This window comes from Colletes gigas, unplaced genomic scaffold, assembly GCF_013123115.1.
Source record: "Colletes gigas isolate AHSC1104 unplaced genomic scaffold, ASM1312311v1 Colletes_gigas_Sc00003, whole genome shotgun sequence".
Classification (NCBI taxonomy): Eukaryota; Metazoa; Arthropoda; class Insecta; order Hymenoptera; family Colletidae; genus Colletes; species Colletes gigas.
In genome coordinates, this window is record NW_025106632.1 from 8,375,628 (window position 1) to 8,400,791 (window position 25,164).

A 25,164-nucleotide genomic window follows, 5' to 3' on the forward strand; every position below is an offset into this window, starting at 1 on the left:
TCGCTCTCTCCTACTTTTTCTTCCTCTCGCTCTCACCACCTATCTATCCATCCATCCATCTATCTGTCTCACCCTCGACCTCCATCAACCCACCTACGACTTCGTGCGAGCTTTCCAACCCACCTTCTCTCTTCCCTTTCCTATCCATCTCTTTACCCTCCGTCGCGGCACTCTGCGAGCCGCTCGTTAACCTGCTAGCGCCCCTATAACCGCCGTTGCACGGCCGCTACCACCATCGACGCTACCGGGAGCTGCTATATTTACATATCAATATTCCATGGTCGCGTAGCACCCAGGTACGCTGCTAAGCAGGCTGCACGCTTTTCTACTTCCGATATACGTATCGTATTTCCGCGCGTTCTCGTTTTCCCATTGGTCTGTTTAGGGCTACCTCGTGCCCGCTCGCTTCGTTCCACGGTCTCGTGAACGACCCTTAGAGAATAAAGGTGTTCGCTCGTCTAAATGATACCATGGTAATGATTCGTAACGCCAACGTCGCTCCTGGGTTAGGTCTGTTCATCTTTCGTGCAGCGGGGGCGATATTCGATACCAGCGGATATTTATGCGCAGCGATATCGTCGAGCCTCCCACTCGCCTTTATCTTTTACCCAACGACAAAAAAAGACAGCGAGCGAGAACGAATCAGAAAAAATGCATTGTCTTGTATACGAATCGTCTTCAGTACACTAGCTCGTATTGTTTTTTAAATCTCGTCTTTTACGCTTCATTGACTTCAAAGGGCATCTCTTCTAGTGTTCAGTGTTCAATTTACGAATCACATGAGTTGCTCATTTTAAGAATCATTACTGTACGGGTTTAACTGAATTGAAACATTCCTTTACAGCTAAAAAACATATAACTGTGTACAAATATATTCCTGAAATTATATTTTGAAACTCGAAAAAATAACGAAGCTATAGAATATTTTCGATTGCGTGTCGAATTGCTCAAGTGCACCATCTGGCAGGTTTCACGCGTCTCTCAAACCATATTTCTCAGGACCGTCGACGTGATATTTCGGGATTTACCGAACGAATGGCTTTCAAATTTCGTAGGCGTATAAAATAAATATCTGTTTATAGTCCCTATCAAACCTAGGCAAACACCTTTGCTTGTCAGTAAATGCATCACAATTTCGAATGTCCAAAATATGTATTAAAAAGAATTCGGGCAGTACGTTTGAAAATAAATAGATGTATCTACAAAAGTTTGCCTGTGTATTCCTGATGCTTTTCGTCCAAAAAATTACAGTGATCATCTAAATAAAACCACCCTCCTGATGGAAATCCCCTCTTAAAGCCGCTTTTCTTGAAACATCATTTATCAAACTCGTAGCCACGTCTCAAGATATAGTTGAAATGTTAATATATTAGGATGGCCAAAAAGTTCATACGATTCTAAACGTACAAATAGGCAATTCTTTTATGGTAGGAAATATCTTCATTCAATAATAAATTTTACGTTCTAACTTATAACTAGACTGCGGATTTATGACAAATTTTAATTCTCAAAAAATTACAGAATCCACTTAATATGCAGAAATATAAGAAATACTTACAGTAAGGTACGAATTATTGTATTTAGGGGTTGAGAAGGATCCGCAGTCTACTTACATATAACATATTCCCATCTTTTAGATAGCTTCACAATTACCATAAAAAGTTAAACAAGCGCTATTTAATGACCTCGAATCGAAGTTTTATCCATTCAGGGGATTTTACAGAGAGCGTATTTTAAATGAAATAAAAATGTTTAAAAAACTACTTTTGATTCGTTTTTTGGTGACATTCTCTCCATACGTTTTACATTTTGTACAGGTTTGCGCTTTGTTTGTTCCTTTCTCAAAATGTAATGACACAATACGTCGAAAATGCTCCATTTGGATGTTCATTTGTAAAATTATGTCAAAATTATAAAAAAAATTAGAGTCCTCAAACTTTTTCGTGATAATATATAATTAAATGTTAATTATCACATAATTATATGCTTTTAAGGTTTGAACCGAAGTTAGTTGCGTTTCTGAAGATAAGTATCGTAAAAATCCGTACGAAATATTTGGCCAACCCAATAATAGTGCAGTATAAAGAGCTAACCCTCGACAAAAGTATCATCTGACAATAGCTTGCACGTTGAACCTTCACATTTCATATTTCTCCCACCAACGCGATTCCAACGCGACTCCAACGCGACTCCAACGCGATTTTCAGCCAACTGATCGGTCTGACTGGCCATGCTTGGTGCTAGTTGCTCCGCGATAGTCACTTGTTACGCTAACAATATTTTTTTTATCGTGCCGCAGCAGAAAACGTTCAAAACGCGTGCCGTACACTGTCCCTCTTTTTACATCGCCGGTGATCGGAGCTTTAAACATACGATACTTTGAAATAATTTGAAATAATGTTACCGTCACTGCCAGAGATCTAAGAACTTCTAATGTACGTGCACCGATTTAAAACAAAATAGTCTGCAACTCCATGATGATATCTTTTCTCCCCTTGTTACATGGTTCCAAAATATGGAAAACTAGCGTGACACATCGTTGTAAATCTTCGATTTTCTACTCTGAACTCTCGTGCTGGCTACTTTTACGTTTAAAGGCACCACGGGTGTTCGACTTTCAGTTATTTCGTCGGGACGAAAAATCCGACTGTTTTCGAAATCTGGTCAACTGGTTGCGTGCCGTGTTCGAATCGATGCGCGTGTGCACACAATGTACCGCTGGATACTAATTTTAAACGTTTCCTTAACCTGCCTATTTATAGACGTCCGACTCTCGAGACTCTTTAAAACGTCTCACTGGTCCATTTGTCGCTCGAAAGCGCCACGAATAATTTAACGGCTCACTTTCAAACCGGGCCGCGCACGCCTGCACGCCCACACGACCGCACGACAGCACGCTCGCACGCCCCCGCGTTTCCACACCCGCCTACGCCAAGAGAATCCTTGTTCCTGAAAATGCCACCGAACTGCGAATTTCCATACCTCTACGAAGCTTATGGATTTCCTTCGTCTTTTACCCGTCGCGGAACGAACGTTTCCTCTGTTCCAAACTTTACTGCGCTATTCCTCTTCACGTTCTTTAATTTCATCGAAATTTCGATATTTCGGTCCTCTCTGTCGACTACTCGATTATCACGTATTGCGTATTACAATTGGAGAACACGTGTATTGGTAGAATATGCGACATACGAACATTTATGACTGATTAAAAAATTCTTTAATGGGTTCTTTTTGGATTTGTATTATTATTTAGAATATTCATTCTTTAAATTATTACAGTATCCCTTATTCTATCCTTGAAAGCAAAATGAAAATTATATAATTTATAATTTACTAAGGTTTAATTTTACTCTTGGATAAAATTATAATGGTCAATTCATACATACGATTGTACAGAGTGTAAGATCTCTCTGTCTTATTATTATTAAAAGTACAATTTTTTGAAATTATGGTGAGGAAGATATTTTATGAACGTTTTGTACTTAACTATTTTTAAACATCCCTTACAGTTTTAGAAACATTAGTAAACATATGAAAAATTAGAATTCCTTCGGGATGGTAAAATCACCCTTAGAACCGTTTCCGTGGCAAACTGAAAAATGTCAATGCAACTAAGTTCAATAATCAATCGTGAAACTACCCTCGTTAGTTAACCCTTTCAGAATGATTCGTGTGCAGGTCGACGATCGATACGGAAATTATTTTGATCGCTATAATCTTGGCAAGCAGAGTAAAATGCGACGCGAAAGATTCGGAATCGATAGAAGGACGATAAGGGGGAGGAAGTAGGTCTGGGTTAAAAAGCGATTGATACGAAAATTATTTCGATCGCTGTAATCTTTCCAGGCAGAGTTTAATGTAACGTATGTAACGTAGAACGAAAGTTACAAAAACGATAGAAAGACGATGTGGGGGGATAGGTAGGTCTGGGTTAAGAAGTGTGGTGAAAAGCGACTCGAAGGTAATAGAGCGGTGCAACGGCAGACACCTCGCAATTTGGCTAATGGCTTCCCACCGGTATCGCGGCAGCTCGGGACACACGGATACGCGACACGCGCTAGCTACTTTTCCCCTCTACCATCCCCCAGCTGCGTGCTCCGTTCTCGCAGCTTGATATATCTCTTCTGGCATCCGTACGTTCTATCTATTCTTTCGTCGCGATCGAGAAACGTATACATCTTTTCGCGAACGCGCCGCCACGTTGACCATCGACACCTTCGTCGTACTTTCAAAGTTTCGTCCTGTCGGGAAAGAATCGACTCTTCCACTCGTTAACGCTCGTTTCACATTTTGACCACCCTAGAATCGCACTTGGGGTCTTTCCTGATCCCGGGAAAATTTTCTTTGTAAATGGACGGACAATTTTGTAATAGAAATCAATACCAATTTTTACGCCGGGGAACATGACATAGTTCTGATTAATTTCGATAGTAGGAGACGAAAGAGAATGAGAAACGCAGGCGGATGCAAAATAGCTGGGAAAATGATTCGAAATACGATGACCTGAGGTAGCGAATATATCATCAAGATGCACCGGGTGGGAAGATTATAACTGGGATCTCTTATTATTTATATAACTCCGGAAAGCTTTGATGCTACGTGGAACATACTTCTTGACGAACGTAAGAGGATTGGTCAGATTTGCATAATAACTTACATCGAGAGCGTAGATGCGAAAAGTCCAAGGCACTGCATAAAGTACGGTTTCCTCTTCGGTTCCCCATAAAAAATTTTGGAAACGTGCTATTAGATAGGTATATTCTTCTGTAATTAATATAAATTAACCCCCTAACAGTCGTTGTTATTACAAATTTCCGATCTTGTTAAACTATATCAATGGATTTTCGTTAAAAAAATATTTAGCACAGCATTTCTCTTCGTGCGAAAAACAGCTTGGTAAACTTGAAATACTTCTGGATCGTTAAGGGTTAAATTCCAGACGCTCGAATAACCCCGGGAAATGAAATTGGGACGCATTGTTGGATCAAGGGACGAAATCCTCGGGCGTCGAACGAAACGTAACGATCATCGGTCGGTTTGGTAATCGGTCAAACGTTTAACGAAATTTCATCGAAATATGGACCGGGGGTTTTTTCCCGAATTGCAAGCTCCGAATCAGCGAACGCAAGCGTCATCCAGGTTCAATTCTCCGGGGGATTCTTTCGCTGGTAGTTCGCGTAAGGGACGAAGTTAAAATCCGAAGGATCTCTGGAACGGGGGGTCGATATGGCTTGAGAAGAACCGGAGCGAAGCAGGAGGGTGGATGACGAGATCGTGGACGCCGGATTGCGGATTCCCGAGGGGACCCGACGGGAAGAGTAGAACGGTTACTCGTTCGTTCCCCTGCCTTCTTTCTCCCGCCTCCGGATGTCTTTGTGCACGTACACGCGCCTGCTACCCGTGAACGGCGCAAAGAGTGAGAAGCGAAGAAACCGAAGCAAAGAAAACAGAGAGGCATAGAGATTGAAGCCGGAGAGAAGGAAAGAGCAGAAGTAGTAGAAGCAGAGGCAGCCTGTCTGGGGGTGTGGCGAATGGCGATTACGGCTAGCCTAGCCTAGGAACAGCTATCTTCCATCTCGAGTCTAGACTTTAGAACGTATAGCTAACGCGCTCGAGCGTCCCAACCCTTCCTCGTTACTTGGCATCCAGGGCAACTCTACCGTACGCTCCAAAAAGTATTTTCTCTCTTTAGAATTATATTTACGTTTTCGTAACGTGAAAAAGGAAAATACACCGCGGCACGACCATCTGTGTAATCAGTTTCCTCCACCTCACTAGGAACAAGCCGACATTTTTTCACTGGGTGACGTGAATTTTCACCGAGGAGACAAAATTAGATATTAAAGAAAATAAATCTAGATAGGACTCTTGAATTTGAACGAGACTAGAAAAATAAGTTCTACGACAAATTCGTGGGTATTGTCTACTGTCTATAAACAATGTATCGTTTTCGTGGACAATTTGAGGGGTTTGGACTGACAGTCGACGTGTTAAAATATATTACTCAAGGCAGCGTAGTTACTAACTCGATAAGAGCGAGGATCATTCTATACCCTCATCCTAGTGGTTCAGTCAAGCTATCAATATTTATTAAAATTTTTAACCACTTATTGATATTGGCGATAGATGAAACGTATATACCAATGTATATCTTAACATTCATAGAAACATTTTTTAATTTTGAATTATACTCTTGATATAATTGACCTCGTTAAAAAGATCAATGACTTTTCTACGTAACCAAATATTTTTGCCTTTTCACATTTCTTCGGATCGTTAGCAACGATGGAGATACAACATAATTATTAAATAACATATTCGTATTCATTTTGTATCACATTTGAGACAGCAATAGATTTTATGTTCCTTTTGCATTCATTCGAAACTTTTATGAAGCCATAATGCACATTTTATGCGCCCGATCACGTTTTCTATACCTGCTTCATTATAGAGGAAGGAAAACCAGTCTTCTTTATTATTAAGAGACGCGATAAGATGACTGGAAGGCGATCGTATACGATCGTTCTAGTACGGTTTGAGAAATCTTGCGGCGATAATATTTCGAAATGACAACTTTACCAAGAATATCAATTTAATCTTTACAATAATTGTAATGGAATAAATATAAAATATTTTACAATGTATTCTAAAATAGGAAACAAAGTTATATAAATAATCGTATTTATTACACTCACGGTGTTTTTTTGGTTTCATGTGGTTTTTTGGCTGGTAGAGTTTTTATTTATTTCAAAATGAAATTTAAATAAAGTAAATTTATTATACTTGAAACGTACACATTTTGTTTCTACATAATCGCTATCTGAGACAACACATTTTTCCAAACACTGATTCTTTCGTTTATTCTTGATATAATTGAACTTCGACATTCGAGAACGTTGACTCTTTAATATTTTTCAACTTTGCGAACAGTCAATAATGACGATGCTCAGGTGGAATTGTCCACAGTGTACAACCTTCCAAAATTAAAAGAATCATGATAAATGACACTGTTATGCAACGAAGCTACGCAAAAAATTGAAATTTTCACGTTTGGACTAAACATTCGAGGTAACAAAACCAGGGGTTTGTTTATATCGTCGTTACGTTATCGATCATCCCTCGTGTTATTTTTTCTTCCAGCCACCGAACTAAAATTTCTCTTACAGAAAATATTATTTTTGGTCAAGCGACAGAAAATGTTGCGCTGTCCGATAGCTTGATTTGGAATGAAATTTATGTATTTTTATCGAGAAAAGATACAGGTCGGAACATCGCGGAGGGAAATTTAAACCGATACAGCAGAATTTTGAGTCGAGTTGAGTAAAAGTAAGGCTGAAACGTCGTCACGGCGTCGGTGTAGTGTTCTTTTAGTACCGCTATAGCGGGTGGAGAGCAACGGTATGCATCTCCGTGGTCGTTGGCACGGGTAACAGGGCTGAACGGTGGAGCAGAGGGCGGTAGGTGAGTTGGTCGGGGGTTGCTAGGCCGGTGGTGGCGGTAACGCGATAAACGGATTAACGGCGAACTCGAACCCGGGGCCGTAGTTTGGTGGTCGGGCATCGCGGCTCGGGGGATCAACCTTCAGCGAGGAGACGCCCTAGCAGGACGTATGGCTGAACGACTGCAAAGACGTCGATGCTAAAGAAAGAGTCATGGGACCGCGACTTAGATTTAAAAGGAGATTGGAAGAGAGATTGATCCCGAAACTCGAACTGGAAATGGAATTAATCTTGGGTGCTGTCGGTATGTTCGCGGCACACCGACGATGGTTCCTCGATACAATGCTACTTCCAAACTGTTGGTGAATTACGAAAAAGGCTGAATAAACAAATAAGTTTCTCTTATACCCACTACCAACGGTTCATTATCTTTTCTGACTTTCATCACACATTTATGACTAGTTACTATAAAAATCAGTATCCAAGTTGTCGACGTCCTGATAGAAAAATGATTCGAAGCGGTCGTTTTCAATAAATTGCAAGAAAAGCTTGACACGTGCAGGAACTTTGTCTTTCAAATAATACACGCGAAGAAATTTCAATTTTGTCACGTCTGTCGTGTGCAGGGTGTTCCGTTATTGATAAACTCTTTAAACTTGAAAATCATAGTCGAAACGTGGAGTACTCGAGAAAACTTGCAAAATTGATCAATTTCTTTGCATTTGATTCTAATATAAAGGTTTGATCGCGTAGAAATTGAAAAACACGTTACACGCGTGAATCGAGCACCGCTGGAACGAGCATAGTTCGTTTGCCCTTTGCGAATACACTCCCGATCGTTCTTTGTTATCGTTCTCGGGGAAAACAGTTGGGAATCGTAATACTGGAAATATAATGCAAAAGTTCGATCTAAAAACTTTCTTTCGAAGGGCGAAAAAAAAAGTAATTTTAGTATGAATCACATTTGACCCGGTTCATAGTCCGAAGGCTGAAGCTTGATTCTCGTTAGCGCTCAGGGGACGCGACGCTCGAGTGACAATCACGTCACGCTCACGCTCATGGAACATGTAAGCACACTCAACTGTTTGGCGAGAAGACCGCATACAGTTCGATCGGAACCTCAGTTCGTTCGGTTCGTTGCATCCTGGTTTCATATTTAACACTCGCGTGACTGTGGCTTGGTCACTGGAGACCCGAGAGTCGACTATCTACTTTGTAGTGGTAACGCGAAAACTGACGCAACTGTATAACGGATGACTATCGCCTTATGAATAGTCTTATAGCGAAAACTGTAGTATCTAGTAACAGATTAAGCGAGGTAAACGTGTCTGACAAGTAAAAGATAAGTGACGTAATCGTACCTCATCTGTTTTACCAATTTATATGAATAACAGCAACCATTCTATTTCAGAGCGATGAAAACGCATACCATGATCCTCGGTCGAGCGAATTCGATTTATACGTTCCTATTACACCGGGGAATAAAAAAAAATTTTTTCATACGATAATTACGATTACCAAACGTATAATTCTAACGATAAGTCTCATTTAAAAATACACGATGATTCTATAAACCTGCCCTACTTACTTGTTTTATCAATTTATGTTTATCAAAGTCTGTTACCAATTTTGATTGGAAAAATTTGCCAGTGATACTACTAGTATACTACTTTTACTTTGTTTCGAAAATTCTAAACATTTTCAAGAATCGTGAAACAGTATTCCCAAATTTCGAGAAGCAGAAAAGGAGAAACTCGAGAATTCTGGAATCTCGAATACTTAGGAATCTTTGGCAATTACAATAATGAGATCTAACCATTAAAAATTAAGAAATGTGAAAAAGAACAAATCCAAAATAAAGAATAAAATTTTTCCATTCGAGTATTCGTTCTCCACAAAACCGACTTTAAAGTTTTCTCGCGTGCGCGTTCAATAAAGTACGGACTTGGACGTTAGCATAAGTAGAAACAGTGGGTAGTGGACAGACATACCACAGCCACGCGTGTACGACAAATTTCTAAATTCAATTATCTCAAAAACGAAGAGTCGTTTAAAAAAATTGTATTCTTCATTTTCGACTTATTTTTTGACATAGAACTACCCCCTACTTGGCAATACCACATTTTTTGTAGAGGGGTGATTAAAAAATTGAAAATTAATAGTTCTACTCTTATTTACCAACGAACGAAGTTTGCCTTGCATTCGCAATTCGAAATTTGTGTCGAAATAAGAATTTTGCCATTTGTGATTTCGAGGTACCGTTTGAACTTATTTAAGTACAGATCTCATCGGGGAAAATCATAAATATCCGCTGGGCAACTAGTTGTGCAGAGCCGAACGAAGTCGAGTTGACGGGATATCACGTCGAGCCACGCCACGATCGCTCCTGTTGAGCTGAAACGACGTCGGAGCCCGCTAATGAGGACGTCCTTTCTTGCATACCGGATAACGTTTCGCCGCCGGGCGACGCCGGGCGTCTCGAATTTCTCGTGTACGCCTCTTCTTCGTTTCGCTCGCCTCCTTCTCTCCTTCTGGGAACGATCAATGCTGAAGCCACCGGGCAAACTCGCTCTTTCCCTCCCCTATCTACGTCCCGCCCTTCTCTTCGTCTATCCTGCACCTTATCGCGAAAAGTACGTGGCACGTTGAGTTTGCCGTCGATCGATCGAGTGGTGCCCGATGGAGACGACAGTTCCAAAGAGTGGCGATGGAAGCCTCGGGGCGAGTCTTGGAGAAAACGATCTCGAGCCAATTAAACTTCCATGTCACCTACGAATCCGACACATTTATTCCCAAACACGCTTGTTAATACGATTCTGAGCAAAGAAGTTCCCCGCGTTTCGATTGCATACCTAAAACGATCGAAGTTTCCTTGAAAGCGAAAGTACAGTGAAAATTGGGGGTAGTCAGAATATAGGTGAGAAACACTTTGGTTCTCTCGCCTCGGTCCTCTATTCTGGAACCTTAAAAAAATCGATTTCCTTTTTAATTTCATTCTCTGAAAGTGTGTCTCATCGAAAATAGTTTTGCCAACGGGTACTATTCGATTCGAAAAAATAACGAAATTATATTGTAATTTTCTCGACACCTTATTTTTCAAACTTCCACGATATGTCAAGTAGTTCTCATTATAATTATTACTTTTGTATGAAAAAAGTACCTTGCACTAGTAAGACGTTAAAGAAAATGACCCTCTAAACCAGTAGACTCCCTTAAACGCCAAACACAATACGATTTTTCGAAACAAGAAACGAGGGATGTAATGTAGAAGTTCTACGTACATCTATCGAGCCACGATAGGAAAATTTCTTACGTAGTTAGCAGTTTCGAACAACGAATAAAATATAAACAATGTCCAACGCATTGACTGTTAAATAAAAGTTATAATCCGCATTATAACGAGCAAATAGATTTTACGTTGAACGAAAGCTTGTTTCAATAACTGTCCTCATTCGTCACCTACTGTTCGAATAAAATTTTATCCGTCTCCGCTGTCAGGCGGTAATTTTGCTGATCGTGTCGCATATATGAGAGGTCAGTTCAAAGGTTTACACCATATACATATAGAAAAACTTGTCCGTGCTGCCATATACGTTTTGGAGTCATCGTCGATCAGTTTGCTGATTCAACCGCATTCCATCATTCGCAAGTCGAAGCGCGACCGTGCGTTTATATAGCGTGGACAAGTTTTTCAAACCCAGTATGCCGCAAGAAGAAAGAAAGATGAGGCTCGGAATGAATTACGAGTTTTATTGAAATTACCCGACACTGTCCACGATCTAACGGGTAGGTAAACAAGTACACGGTTCGTCGCCCCTGAACTGAAATACCTTTTCTTCGGAGTCAAACTGTTAACCTAGCCTCCAAGTTGTGTAGCCATTTTTTACTTTGGGTGACAGGACTTTTCACCAGAGAAATAAATCTGGACAAAAGTGAGCACTACGACAAATTTTTGGTAATGTAGATAGTTTACAATCGGCAACCAACATGCTAAATAGGACAGAAGTTCCCAGGAATATCATTGTTTTTACCATTCTTGTGTATTCTTGTATAACTAGATGCTGGATTTTGGGTTGTGGGATCGAGTGGTTTATTCAAATGTACCAAAAAATTCCAACTTTCGGAGTCATTCTAGACGTATATAGAGCACGGTTCGTAGAAAGATTCATAAAAAGAATTCGAGAAGGGGTAATACAAAATTGTTTAGCGACTAAAGGTGTAAGTCGTATACGATGATGCTAGACTGGATGTGAATACAGTAATGATTCTTAAAGTGAACGTGATTTGTAAGTTGAACATTTCCATCCCTACTGCAGTACTACATCTGCTGATGTCGAATTTCACCTCCGTTGCGCGTAAGATGAACACGCCAACCTCGTAGCGTTGTTATTTACAAAAGATCGTATCCGAAATCGATGGTTACCGAACGCAAGTGCCACGCGCTATGAAATGTGCTGTATAGAAAGGCAGAAAGAGTAGAGCGGTGTTAATGAGTCCCGTTTGTTCCTCTACCGGGTAACATCTCTCACCTACTGCGATTCCTTGACGGTTGTCTCTCTCGTGCGCGTACTCGTTGCTCGCGATCTTCCATTCCTCGGTCCATTTTTTTTTTTTTTTGTCGAGTACGCGCATACATAAGCACGTGGCACCGGTTCGTCAACGATACCACTTGACGCACGACGACGCGCGGGCAAAGTTGCGTCGCAGCTAGACGTCCTTGCCGGGTTCTACCTAGCCGCGTCTAGGAACCGAAACGAAACGAAGCGTTTTAACAAAAAGAGAAAGAAGGGAGGAGGCTCTCCTCGATGCAGAGTGTACTGTGACGGCGGTGCGAAGCGGCACGCCGTGGCGTGGAGTGGCACAGAACGGCGGGATAACGGCGTGGTAACAGCACGGCAATGGCGTGGCCATGGCATGGTCACAGCGCGATACACCGCAACCGCGAAAAAGCTTCGCGATTCCTTTTTTTGCTCGCGCGTTCTATGTTTCGCGACTGCTTCCCCGCTATTCCACTACTTTCCTCTTCTATCCCGAGCGCACCGAGTATTCTGGCGCACGTCTTCGCCGCAAGAGAAAATAGTCCGTCGCCTCTCGTTCCCTTTTTGCCACCCCGCCCTGCTCCAAACCACCTCCTTTCCCACCCAACCCCCCGCCCCCGCCTTTCTTCCTCTGCCACACCGACCATTGTTCTCCCTTTTGCCTTTACTGCTCCCGCTATTCCGTTTTAGAGTTCGGTTTCGCGTTCTCGTCGCGCCACCCACCCGGCTGCCTTTTCTTTTTCCGCTCTCGACGGCTCTTCTTCTCGATGCTTCGCGGACCTGGATCTCTGCCCCGTCGTATCGTCTCGATCCTGACCAAACTTACGTATCGATCGCGCGCAATGTTTGATTCGATTTGTACGTTAACGGGGAATTCGTATTTTGCGACTTCACGTAGAATCGCTTGATTGATATTTGGGCGGTATCCATGAATACATCCGTGAGTACATTGCATATTTTTTTTTTTTTGAGGTCAATGTGCGACAGACGATTTTCAATGCGAGCAACTGTATCTGCAGTATTCAATATATGTATGTCTGATCTTAGATGCGTGCAAGTCGTGGAAATGCAAAAGAGAACCAAACTCCGATGCAGAAATTCCAGTATTTTTAACTGTTTTATTTGTAACGAATAAGGAAATTTGAAAAAGAGATTTCTGCGAAAGAATCTTTGCGTTTGTGCAAAATGAAATTATTTTTCTGTGTAAACTTGACGATAATTATCGAAAAATTGATGAAATTTTAATGTAAACACGAGGAGTATCAGAAATAGAAAACAATTAGGGTATCCAAAAGCACCGATGATAATCAACACAAAACTCGTTCGACAATTCTCAAAGTTTGAAGTCCTAAGACTTCAGAAATGTATTACATTTCACTTAATTTGACGGTAGAAAAACGACGAAGAAGCCGTTGGAGTTTTAGAAGACTGTAATGGTCTTCGATAAGAGTAAATCTAATATTTTTAGTTTGTACGAAAAATACTCGTAGAGAAAAGACTTAAAACCGGATCGGATCTTAAGAATTTTTGACCGACGAAGAAATGCTGTAGTGGACGCATTCTGGTTTCGAGATAATATATTACAAGGTGCATTTAAATTAGGTATACACGGAGCATTTCATTTACAACAGGGAAAAAGAACAAGCGAATAGGAACTTCAGTAGTATTTGAGTTGGACATCGGTATAAGTAGAACCAGCAAGTAACGAACAGACACGCCAGCTAAATCGTATTCAATCGTACGCCTATCCAACAAATCTTCAAATACCATTATCTCAAGAACGAAGCATAATAAGAAAAAGTTTATTCTACGTTTTAAATTTATTTGACTCGATGTTTGTTTCTCATGAATCGTGGACAGCACGTATATTTGGGAATAACGTTGACGAACGATTTTAGCATCGGATTGTAAATAATTTTGTAAAAATACGAAATATGACATAAGGGTTAAATCCAAAATGTATCCATACCATTCTGATTATGAAATTTTCATTTTTTTCAATTTTATTATTCGGTATTCTCAAAGAATAGATAAATACATAGTTAGATATATTTAATGGTCTGCTATAATAACTCTTAAGAAAGGATACAAACAATTTTACGAATAATACAATATGACGACCTACGACATAAAAATATATTTCTGTATTATAAAAGAAGGACCCCAAATGACGCGAAATTATTTAAAAAAGAAAGCATGCGTGCCAACCCTCCGTCCGTTATCGGATATTCTTAAAACTTCACTTGCTCATCCGCTAGTCTCGCATTTTACTTCAGTTACCAGTATCATTGCAAAAACTTGAGTTTAAATCGTGCATTTCGTTTGTTAGCGATTTAGGGCGCAAGCGTTCGCATACTTGCGCAAGCAACTATACGTAATAATATAAATAGAAAGAAAAAAAAATTGAAAGCGACAATTTTTACGCCGGTCCCCTTGGCGCCGCGCCGTAACCGTTCGAACCGCGTAGATCAATTTCGAGGCACGAAACGGCGGAACGATTGACCACCCCTGTCATTGAACAGGCGCGTGCAGTGCGACGTCAGTTTGTCGCGCTCACGAACACAGAGATATACGTAGGCAGAGGAAACGGCACGCTGACACGCCGCGGCGGCCGAGCGACCGACAGCCCGGCACGCTGGTACGTAGAGGCAGGCCGGCTGCCAGCCTGACACGCACGCTCTCATGTACAATCTCGTTCACACGTACGTTGGTAGGTTTGCGTGGGTAGAACGGTTCGCGCCGCGCGTGCCGACGGCCGCCTCCTCCTCCGACCCCGCCTTCGACGCCTTACCGGCTCACACGCTTCCTCGCTCACCGACTCTCTCGTTTCTTCTTTGCCTCTCCTGGTTCTCTCGTTTCCCCTCGAGCGCAGTCGTCTCATCGCTCTTCAACACACTCGCCGCACGCCTCACGGTCGGTCTCTACGGTCCATCCGTTCGACCGTTTCGCTCTTTCTCCGTCCCTATCAACCATGAAGCGGCCGCCGCCCGTCTCGCCGCACGCCGCACGCCTCCCCGTCTCACGCCTCTCGCCTGCTGCACGCCGCCAGTCGCCCACCACCCGTCACCCGCCACCCGCCACCCGCCTCGAGGGCTCATCGCCTCGGCGAGCCGAACAGCACGGATCGAGCTTGCCCTGTGACGGTACTTGCTCCGCTCCCTCGGCCACCGCGCTCACCGTCGAGCAGAGTCGATTCGTGCCATGCCGCGCCGCGCCGCGCCGTGCCGCGCCTCGCCTCGCGCCACGCCGCCCCACACCACGCCGACCCCCGCCGGCGTATCGCGCCACGCCACTTCAGGACCACGCCGTGCTCGCTCGTGCCGTGCCAGCACCGACAACGAGCCATCATCCGCCCCCACCTCGCTCTCCCACCTTTCTTCGGCAAGTCGTCGTAATTCCGTGCGCCGCGGCGTTATCCTCGTCCATATCCAGTCGCACGCACACGACCCGCCGCCGTTACCATCGCCGCCTTTTCGTTCGTGGCGCGAGACGCTCGAGTCAGAAAGAACGGGCGAACGAGCGAACAAGAAAACAGAAGCCCGCCGAGAGAGAAACGGGCACGACGTCAGTCAGGGACCAGACAGACAGACAGACAGACAGAGGAATATTAAAGGACGTCGTGGACAGTAACGATGTTCATCGTTTGATGCGTGTAATACGGAATCTTCGTTTCTGCGATTCTCCGAGAACCATTTCCAACTACCGCGCATAGTCGAGTCGCTTCGTGTTTAAAATTTTTTTCTTAAATTCAGTGCCACTCGACGCACTGCCTCGTTCTACGATCGTTTTATTTCTACGAGAGGGAATCCTTCGTTGCACAGTGTTCCGACGAGCGAGTTTCGTATTTCTAATTTTACTGCCTGTGGCCGCTCGCTTTCCAGGAACCACTCATTGCTATAATTTACGTATAATTGTTTGACGTTCGATGGGCGATAGATATCTGATTGCTATATCGACGAATCCGTTGGATTTCATTGTTTAATTGTTCGTGCGTAGTCGAATTAATTCGATCGTACAAGAAAAACACTCTTTTCATGAAGTTATGTATTATTCCACAAATGTGCATTGTAACGATCTAGTTAATAATTTGTATGCTTGCTAACTTATAAATAAATAGAACCCTGATACTTCTAAACTTCTAAACAATGTACGCGTTATTAAGAATTATATAAAATAACGAGTACACCATTTAACCATTCGAATATTTTTATTTTTCGCACTGAAATTTCAGCAAATATTGAGAACATTTTTAAACACGCAGAACAAACGTGGCAGTCAACGTGTTCGTTAATTATTCTACGCAATTAGGCACACTTTATACGAGTCTTGGACATCGCGCAATATTTCAATTAACATTTCAATAAGTTCTGCTTTTGTTCTCGTAGCAATTTTCGCCAGTTTAACCTTAACAGTCGCTGTTACATTTTTTATGGGGTACATATACGTCAGGATTTTCAAGTCGTTGGAGTACCTTCACATCCTTATCGAAATACTTCCTCACCTATATTTTACGGGTTATACTTTAGTTCCATTTTTGTTGATCGAAGATACCTATCCTTGATATTTTTGATTTATGAAAATAAATATATCAAAAGTAAAGGATTGACCAATTGTTTACAAAATTATGAAAATCTTAATGAGCGTTTTACACATATTATTGCCTAATAATGTTAAAATAAATTGTACTCAAGCTCTAAATGGCAGCCTGTGTTAAATATAAGACTCGCTCTACACGGATAGAGTCCGTATAAAATAATATTCTATTATTGTCCAAGTCATAATACCACCGGAAACATAAAATATGTCATTTTTTCATCATCCCCTGTACTTATCTATTTTGTTCGCAATACTACGATACGAGCGAAAATTTTTCCAGTATAGTTACATAATTTTATATTCGAGAAGCCACGAACTTTAATCGACGAAAAACAGTCATCCACTACGAATGGGTCAAAACTTTCTTCGACGAAGGGCCCCACGGGCGTGTAGCGATCAACCGACGACGAACAAAACGAAAAAATTAATTTTTCGAACGGTGAAAAATCGTAACCGGTTCTTGGGACACGACGTTCTTCCCGCTAACGAAACGCGGTAATGAAATGTTGCTTCTGTGGGAAATTTCGAGGCGATTCAAATTGGTTTCCGTTTCAGCGATACATCGCGTAGTTATGCGATAAAGCGGCACTGGGAAAGAAAGAAAAAAGAGATCAAGGTAGGTCGCGTACAACTAGCAATTCCCTAGGAACGAGAGAAACGGAGGCTGAACGCGAGAGACAGGGTGAGATAAAGAGAGATAGAGGGGGGTGGAGGGAGCGAGAGAGAGGAGTGAGAGAGGAGAGGAGCACACGTAGCCGCAGGCAAGGGCGCGCGTGAGCGGGCAAGCGAGCCTCATCCTCTCCCTCGGCCCCTTGACGGCAGCGGCTCTGGCAAGTAGCCACCAACCGACCCCCGCCTCACGCACGACCAACCGCGGCGCGATCCTCCGCACGGCCCCCGGCTTCTCGCCTGCACTCACACACCCGCGAATCTCGGCGGAGAGCCGCCAGCTACCGCTCGTCGACTCACAGTCCGTCACCGTCGCTCGTCGAGCGAGGACAGGGGCGATATTTGCGAGGCGGGAAACGATAGATACGGGTGAAACCCAGAGAGAATCAAAGGGCGATTTTCAATATCGTTCGTTCTCACACCCCCATCGAGATACACAACGAAATCGCCTTCTCGCGACTCCGAATGGTTTTTCAATGTAAACGTCACCGGAAGGAAATTCTTTTCCTACGTGTATTGTTCGCGACGAATGAGACACTTTCGCGAGGAATCGGTTTTCAGAGAAATTCCACACCCCCCATTCCTCTCTTTTTAAATGCAACGTAGGACAGTGACGATATCGCGGAATTGGCATCAAGCTATCGAACTCTCGCGGAATACAACCGTCGAGGTTATTTCAGATACGTGTGCTGTGATGGGAACAATGAGTCCAACGTATTCAGCGTATTCGTGCGCGATCATGAACGACAGGAAGTAAATTTAGTGATCGTGAGTGTGTAACGCGCTCTGCGGCCCACGTGGTTTCGGGCGTCGCGCCCGGATGTGCTTCTGCTCAGGATCGAGTGAAAACTTTGAAACTTTCCGGTTGGAAGTTCGGTGATCGGGTCGCGTGTATAAACCCGCGTGGAAAGCGCGCGCCTCCGTCTAGGGGCTGTTGTTACAGAGTGGGGCGGTACGTGTTCGCTTCAAGTGGAATAAGAAGCAACGGGGGAGTCCAGCTGACAGAACACGTGTACCGTTTTCGTACGTAATGATATTTATACAGTGATAATACGGCGGCTGCGTACTGACATCCCACCTTGTGTTTGCATTTTTGAGAACAACTGCAGGATGTTGATCGTGTGTTGCCCGCGAGTGTGTGAGATTTGAAAATCAAAACAACGTAGTGCCACGTAGCTTCCTCGGACGCGAAATGCTGAGTGTCTCAGCCGTGTCAGGCCGATTACTTTGGGCATTGCGATCCACTTTGCCACCACCACCGTCTTTACCACCGACGCCACCGCCGTCGTCGTCGTCGACCTCGTCGTCGTCGTCGTCGTCGGCTTCGTCGTCGGCTTCGTCGTCGTCGTCGTCGGCGGCTTCGTCGTCGTCGTCGTCGTCGTCGTCGTCGTCGACGTCGTCGCCGTCGTTACCATTGTCGTCGCCGTCGCCGCCGTCGACGTTGCTGTTGCCGCCCTCGTCGCCGCCACAGACCTCGTTTTCGTCCACACCGCCCTCATCACCGTCACTGCTACCATTATTGTTGTTGTTATCGTCACTGTTATCATCATCATCTCCATTGCTGTCGCCGCAGCCAAGGGCCCACGTGGCCTACTAAGATGACCGCTCGTCTTCATTCGTTGAGGCATCAGGAGAAGAAATCGGCCGGCAATAGTCACAGACAACATCACCATCATCATCATCAACAATCTCAGCATCAACAGAGCGTCCATCAGGGTCCCAGTCCGGCAGCTAGTCCTAGTCCTAGTCTGAGCCCGAGCCCTAAACACTCGGACGGTCGTCGAGTGAGTAAAACTATTTTTTTTTAATCGCCGTTCCAGCTACACCCTTCCTTATTCGCCCAAGGAGTCCGTCGTATTTATTTAACGCATCGAAAAGCAAGAAAAATGTAAAAAAGAAAAAAAACGAAACAAAAATATATAATATATGATATGGTGAACGGGTGAGATCCAGCAACAGCTGTTTTACAACCTAACCTTGATATCGACACATTCGTATTTTGAACGTTCGCTTTAAATTGCGATGCTGCAAGGGCTGCAAATTTTTCTTTTTTGCTCTTTCCGTTTCTGTAGTAGTTCGATATACTATGACCATTCTAAAGGGTGAAAAGCGCGGGAATATTAGCGCCGTATCAATAATATGCGCTCGTCGCAAATCGTAGAAGTTTTTGTTTGAAATTCAAGTCGAGAAGAAAGGCGTATTGCAAAGAGAAAGAAAAATGAGTCACGGATCAAGAAGAACGTGGACAGAGTCGAGTAATTTTCGCTTCGTTGCTGGCCTTATTAAGTCCGACTTAAATCAGAATTGTTCTACCGTTTGGTCTGAAAATGTCTTAAAACCACTAGTCGTTCCGACATCCAGTTTTTATTTAAAATGCATTTACATCCGTGCCGCGCAAACATTTTTCCGTAAATTCTACGTTATTTGCACGCAGTAAATTTATTCCGGTTCACATTCTTGTTTGACTTCGATCACTGTTAATATACAATCGAACTAGCGGCAATCGTTCTTATAATTACTGTATCATTAGCATGCTAGATCGCATTCCTTCCGTTTTCACCTGCTCCAACTTTGTCGTAGGAATCTCTGCTCGCGATTTACCTATTCGTCGAACTCGTTACATTCCGCGTTTGTTTATACGCGTATCCCATTAAATTTCAATCGGTACGTCGATTAATTACATTTCTATTAAAGTATTCCCGTTCGATGGGCTCTCGATAAGTCGCGACAAGTATAATACATTCATAGATTTTCGTTTTTGTTTTAACAATCGCGATACACCGATTTCGATTCGCATATTTTAAAAAGCATCGTTACCTTTTAGGCTAACAAACCACTAATGGAAAAGCGACGGCGAGCGAGGATCAATCAGTCGCTGGCGGCGCTGAAGGCGCTTATCCTTGACAGCGCCCGGTTGGAGAACACGAAGCATAGCAAGCTTGAAAAAGCTGACATTTTAGAATTAACAGTTCGGCATTTGCAAAGGCAGAGATCTCTTGCTCAGCCTGGCTTATCAAGGTATAAGGCTGGCTACCAAGATTGCTCTAGAGAGGTAAGTTTCGATCGACGTGCCGCGGTTACCGGAAGAATGATTAATTTTTTAAAAATTGCGCCATTCGAATCACTGGGAACGATTGCGGGAGTTACAGAATGCACCAGTTTCGAATTAAAATACGTCTTGCAATTATCTGGTACAGACGAGGATAAACAGTTTTTAAAAACAGACTGGAAGACTTGGTATTTTAAAAGGAAACTTACATCGTGGCGCAAACAAATTAAATCGCGAAGCGTTGCTTTATTTTTAATTTTTTAACAGCATAATAACTCGAGACATGCAAACAGATGGTAATGAAGTAGATATATATTAACTACACAACTTCATCGGAATCTCTGAATTAAAACTCTATCGAACGTAATATTTTAATTTTAATAAATACGATAGTTTGATTTCATTACTTTGGACATGAAAGTAGACGATAATAGCGACAGGGTTACTTGTTGTGTTTTTGAGCAAAGAATATAGCATTTGGTCCAGGATCTGTTGGAAGGACTCATCAGTAAATTTTCTGAGTGTTGAATTTCTCGGTAGAAGTCCTATGCGAGACGTTCCACGGGTTTTAGATAACACTGTTTGGAACAGAATATCTCCTTATGTTTGACACAATAATCTCGCATCGATAGGGCGAGAGTAAAATTGTTTAGTCTCTCTTTGGCGCCTGCAACTATCGTCTTCTCAGCAACTATTCTTAGAAGAACGTCACCTTTGTTGAATTATAATTGCCATTAATTTATTCTCCTTTTATTTCGTAACATGTCCCTTTTCGAATTTTATAAATATCATTCTAATTTCTTTCTCAGACCTCACCAAGTTACATCAAATTGGTTCGCTATTCTTTAATTAAGTACAATTCTTTCAGTCGGTACTAAAAAGCCTAATATTATTTATTTATCATATTTTTGGTAACCCCTTGACGTACAATTTAATTTCACGTGATTGCTCAAATTTAAATTTGTTCGTAGAAGGAATGGCTACAAAGAAGAATAGATTTGTTTCACCAATACCTCGCGAATGTAAAAATGTGTTGATTTTAACACTAGGTTTACGGAACGCGTCAATTTGACGATTTTCAGATCCCAAACTTGACGACAGAACTCATAAATATTATATGTTAGCAATTAGTGTTAAATTTGATCAATATAACGATACGAATGTCCGTAAATCTAGCGTTAACGTAAAAGATTTGACGATGCGCGTAACATCGCAATTGCGAAACTTGGCAAAAAAAGAACTTACGAGACGAGTCAGATCGCTGTACGGCAAGGGGTTAAACTATTAGAACTCGAAATAAACTCCAGCGAGGTGTAGGGGAGAGATTTTTCAAACGTATAACGAAACTAGAACGGTACGAAGAAATTAGACGCGTCGGTATTCGACTGTGATGTTGCAGGTAAGTCGATACCTCGATGCACCGGACATTATCACCGGGAATACGACGCCGATGGACCCAGCGGTGAAACAGAGGTTATTACGGCACTTGGATAGTTGCGTATCAGAATTGGACCTGGATCTGGGTTCGAGGCCGGATAGCGGATTAGGCAGCAGTCCCGGAAGCGTGACGGATCGAGTGACGGGCGCGGGTAGTCCCGGTCCGTTGGAGCATCACGTGCCGCCGACCGCGCATTGCAGTACAGCTCTGAATCCGGCCGGCTTGATAAAAGCAGAGATTCCGGACATCGAGCCAGCCAGGCCGGACAGTAGCACTGCCGGCGACGAAAATAACAATAACAGCAGCAGCAGTAGCGGTGGCAACAGTCGGCCGACTTCTGCCTTCGGTCAGCTAAATCCCGGTAGCCTTGAGTCTCATCATCACCCGCCCCCGCCTCCCCCGCCGCCCGGTATACCGGTGATCGATCAAACAGCCTCGAATTCCCAACAAAATCCAAACATGCTGTCGGTCGTGCAGGTGATACCCTCGAGATTGCCCGACGGCCAAGTCGTCTTTCTCCTCCCTAGTCATTACGTTCAGTTAGCAGCGGCCGCCGCCGCGAACGGCATCAGCATCGGGCCAAACCCGCCCACGGCCATTTGGGCCGCCACTAACATGTCGTTGCTGAAGGCGACGGACAAGCTCGCGAAACGGCCCCACGAAGACATGCAGGAGTGGCAGGACGCGGCCTCTGTCGCCGCTAATGCTGCTGTTGCCGCCGCCGCAGCCGCCGCCACGTCCGCCAACGCTTCCGTCTCCGCTTCCGTTTCCGCATCTGCCCCCGCGTCCACCTTCGCCGCGAACGCCTCGTCCGGTCCAAAGCCTAGCAAAAGTCCAAGGCTCGAGCCGCCCGAGCAGCCGCTCGATTTCACCACCACCTCGAAAAGGCTGAAAACAGGCGCCAGGACCCCGATGCCCGTAAACGCCGTCGACCAGCATCATCATCATCACAACCTTCAGCAGCAGCATTTCGCGACCCGTCTGGTCGGTGACGGTTCGATCGCCACGCACGACGACAGGCCGTCCAGTCACGCGAGCGGCGAGTTCGTCACGGGGATTCGTTCCCCGTCCCCCCTGCCCCAGCAGCCCGTCAGAGACGAGGAGGGAATGTGGAGGCCTTGGTAAACGGACAAGCGACGATTCCTTCCGCGTGCAGCGTCGAACTGGGTCTCTATCGCCTAGGGTGGGTGTGCGCGTGTGTTCGCGCGTGTCTCGTTATCGGACGATACGGTTAGGACATGCCTCCGAGCGTGTCGCGTTCACCGATGCGACGACACTTGCCGGGTTATCTCGATATCGATAGACTCTGCTGTTCCCCGCCGAGTGAAACGTACATCGAGAAAGAAACGAACGCCGTGACAATGGCGGCCGTGCGCGTCCCAGACGCCACGAGGACGGAGCTGATTCCGTGGACTCTTTTCGATCCGTTTGAACACTTTCGATCGATCGTTCGACGAGACAAAAATTGTTCGTAGGATACTACACGTTTGTCGTTCGATGGTTTTATTGGGTCGCGCGATCCCTCGCCTTCCGACGCCGCGGAGGGACCGAACCCGGGAGTTCGGCCAGGATGGAAGGGGAGGGCGACCCGGCGAACGACGAAACGCATCGTTTGACGTCTTAGCGATGCGAGGAAACGTTACCTGTTTAAAACGTTGAAAGATAATGGTTTCGCGTATATATGTATATGAGAAAAGCATCTAGCACGTTTTAGAATGCGGCGGCGAAGCGTTCACCGCCGCATAGTACCTACCTTTATTCCGCCGTCGTGTAAATAGCCCCGTTCGGAATTATAAGCGATGCCGAGTATAGATTTATTTTGATGTTAACTAGGTGTATATGCGTACAAAATAGCGTAGAGAGAGTGAAAGGAGCGCGACCGAATCTATAGCGAATGTGTTTCCAAGATCAACATTTTCGCGTTCTAGGTGAATCCACGGTTCTGACCCGACCGATCTGCGTAATTGCTATATTGAGATTCGAATTCATTATTCAATGTACTTAGACATCGGTCAATATAAACGTATGTACATACCAAATCCGTGAAACGCTATCAGTGCGATCCCTATCGATCATCGATCTCCTCCTTGCCTCGTATTTAGCGTGCATGCCTAACCTTCGAACATCTTTTCAGTATGGTGCAACAACGATCACGGAGACGAGAAAGCAACGATACTCAGGTTTGTTGTGTTGGCCTAAGACTGTAGTTACAGAAATAGGAGACCAACAAATATAACTTAAGAACGTGGACAATTGTAATCTATATTAAACTCTAGAATTTGCTCGTAACAAATCGTAACATTTCTGGTAATAGAACATTTACATCGAATAACACATTTTTTTTTATTAACCCTTAAATGGATTATTGGGGCAAGTTTAAACTAATAATTATTTAATATATGAAAATTTATGTAATTCTTCAAGTTTCTGATAGTTGATTTCCATTTACCAATTTGGTAAAAATCAACATTAAGTAAAATAATTTAATTGAGATTGAGAGTCCACTTAAGGGTTAAGCATTCGGAACCATGCATAGTATTTACAATGAAGTCCTTAAATTTGTAATTTACATTCTTTGAAAAAAGTAATTTCACGCCTGGAAGTTCGATGAAACGTAGGTCGTCCTACGTATTAACCATCATACAAGGTGATTTCAAAATAGATGGTCTCCCTCTGACTCTGTATTTTATTCTTCCTAAAGATGAGGAGTGGCTTCTTTCCCCTCCGCAACGAATACCGTATGACGCGTTTATAAAATTCAGCGTGTATTCCAAATTTTGTTTAATTTATTTTTGCTTTGTTCAGGAATTTTCATAGTATCGTTATTACATATAAACTTTTCAAATGTTCTTGCAAATGAAAATCCACAGGAGTTCAGTCAAGGGAGCGTCATGCGATCGATCGGTGTAGCTTTACTAGACGTTTGAGACAGAAACGATCCTCTCGACGATCCATAGTCCTGCAATTTATTTTAGCATGCTTCGCGTGGAATCGTGCTCTTATATTACCTTTCGACGTCAGAACAACATTCGTAAACGGTCGCGTAAGTCTGCTATTTCGGAGTTCGACCACCAAGCGGAAGCCTTCCCCCGTTCGTTCTAAAAGCGTTAAGCCTCTGAAATCACGTGTCCGTTATCTACATTTTTTAACTTTGATAAATCTCATTATCAATACGTATCGATTGTCAACGTTTGTCCCCGTGTAAAGAAAGTGATGGGGGCTCGAGTCGTTGATGATGAATATGTGGATGTACTTGGTTACAAACGTATAACAACTAGTGTCTTACTTATTGTCTAATTTACGCGTGGTTTACGATTCCCACATCGATGCAAACGAAACAACTTAATAATTTATGGGATACGTGCGATTCGAGTGGGGGCGAAAAGTACGGAAACAGAGTGGCGTCGCTTACACTTTCACTCAACAGCAAAGTCT

General features: G+C 43.4%; 1 protein-coding gene across 1 annotated transcript; it reads left to right on the plus strand.

Moving 5' to 3' along the window:
* The first annotated feature begins 18,840 nt into the window (after positions 1-18,840).
* On the plus strand, positions 18,841-23,684 carry LOC122404613 (protein hairy). The gene is made up of 3 exons (XM_043408735.1): positions 18,841-19,026; positions 20,067-20,294; positions 21,691-23,684. Exons 1-3 carry the CDS (start codon positions 18,841-18,843, stop codon positions 22,852-22,854), a joined length of 1,578 nt encoding a protein of 525 aa, XP_043264670.1. The 3' UTR covers positions 22,855-23,684.
* Positions 23,685-25,164: the final 1,480 nt, after the last annotated feature.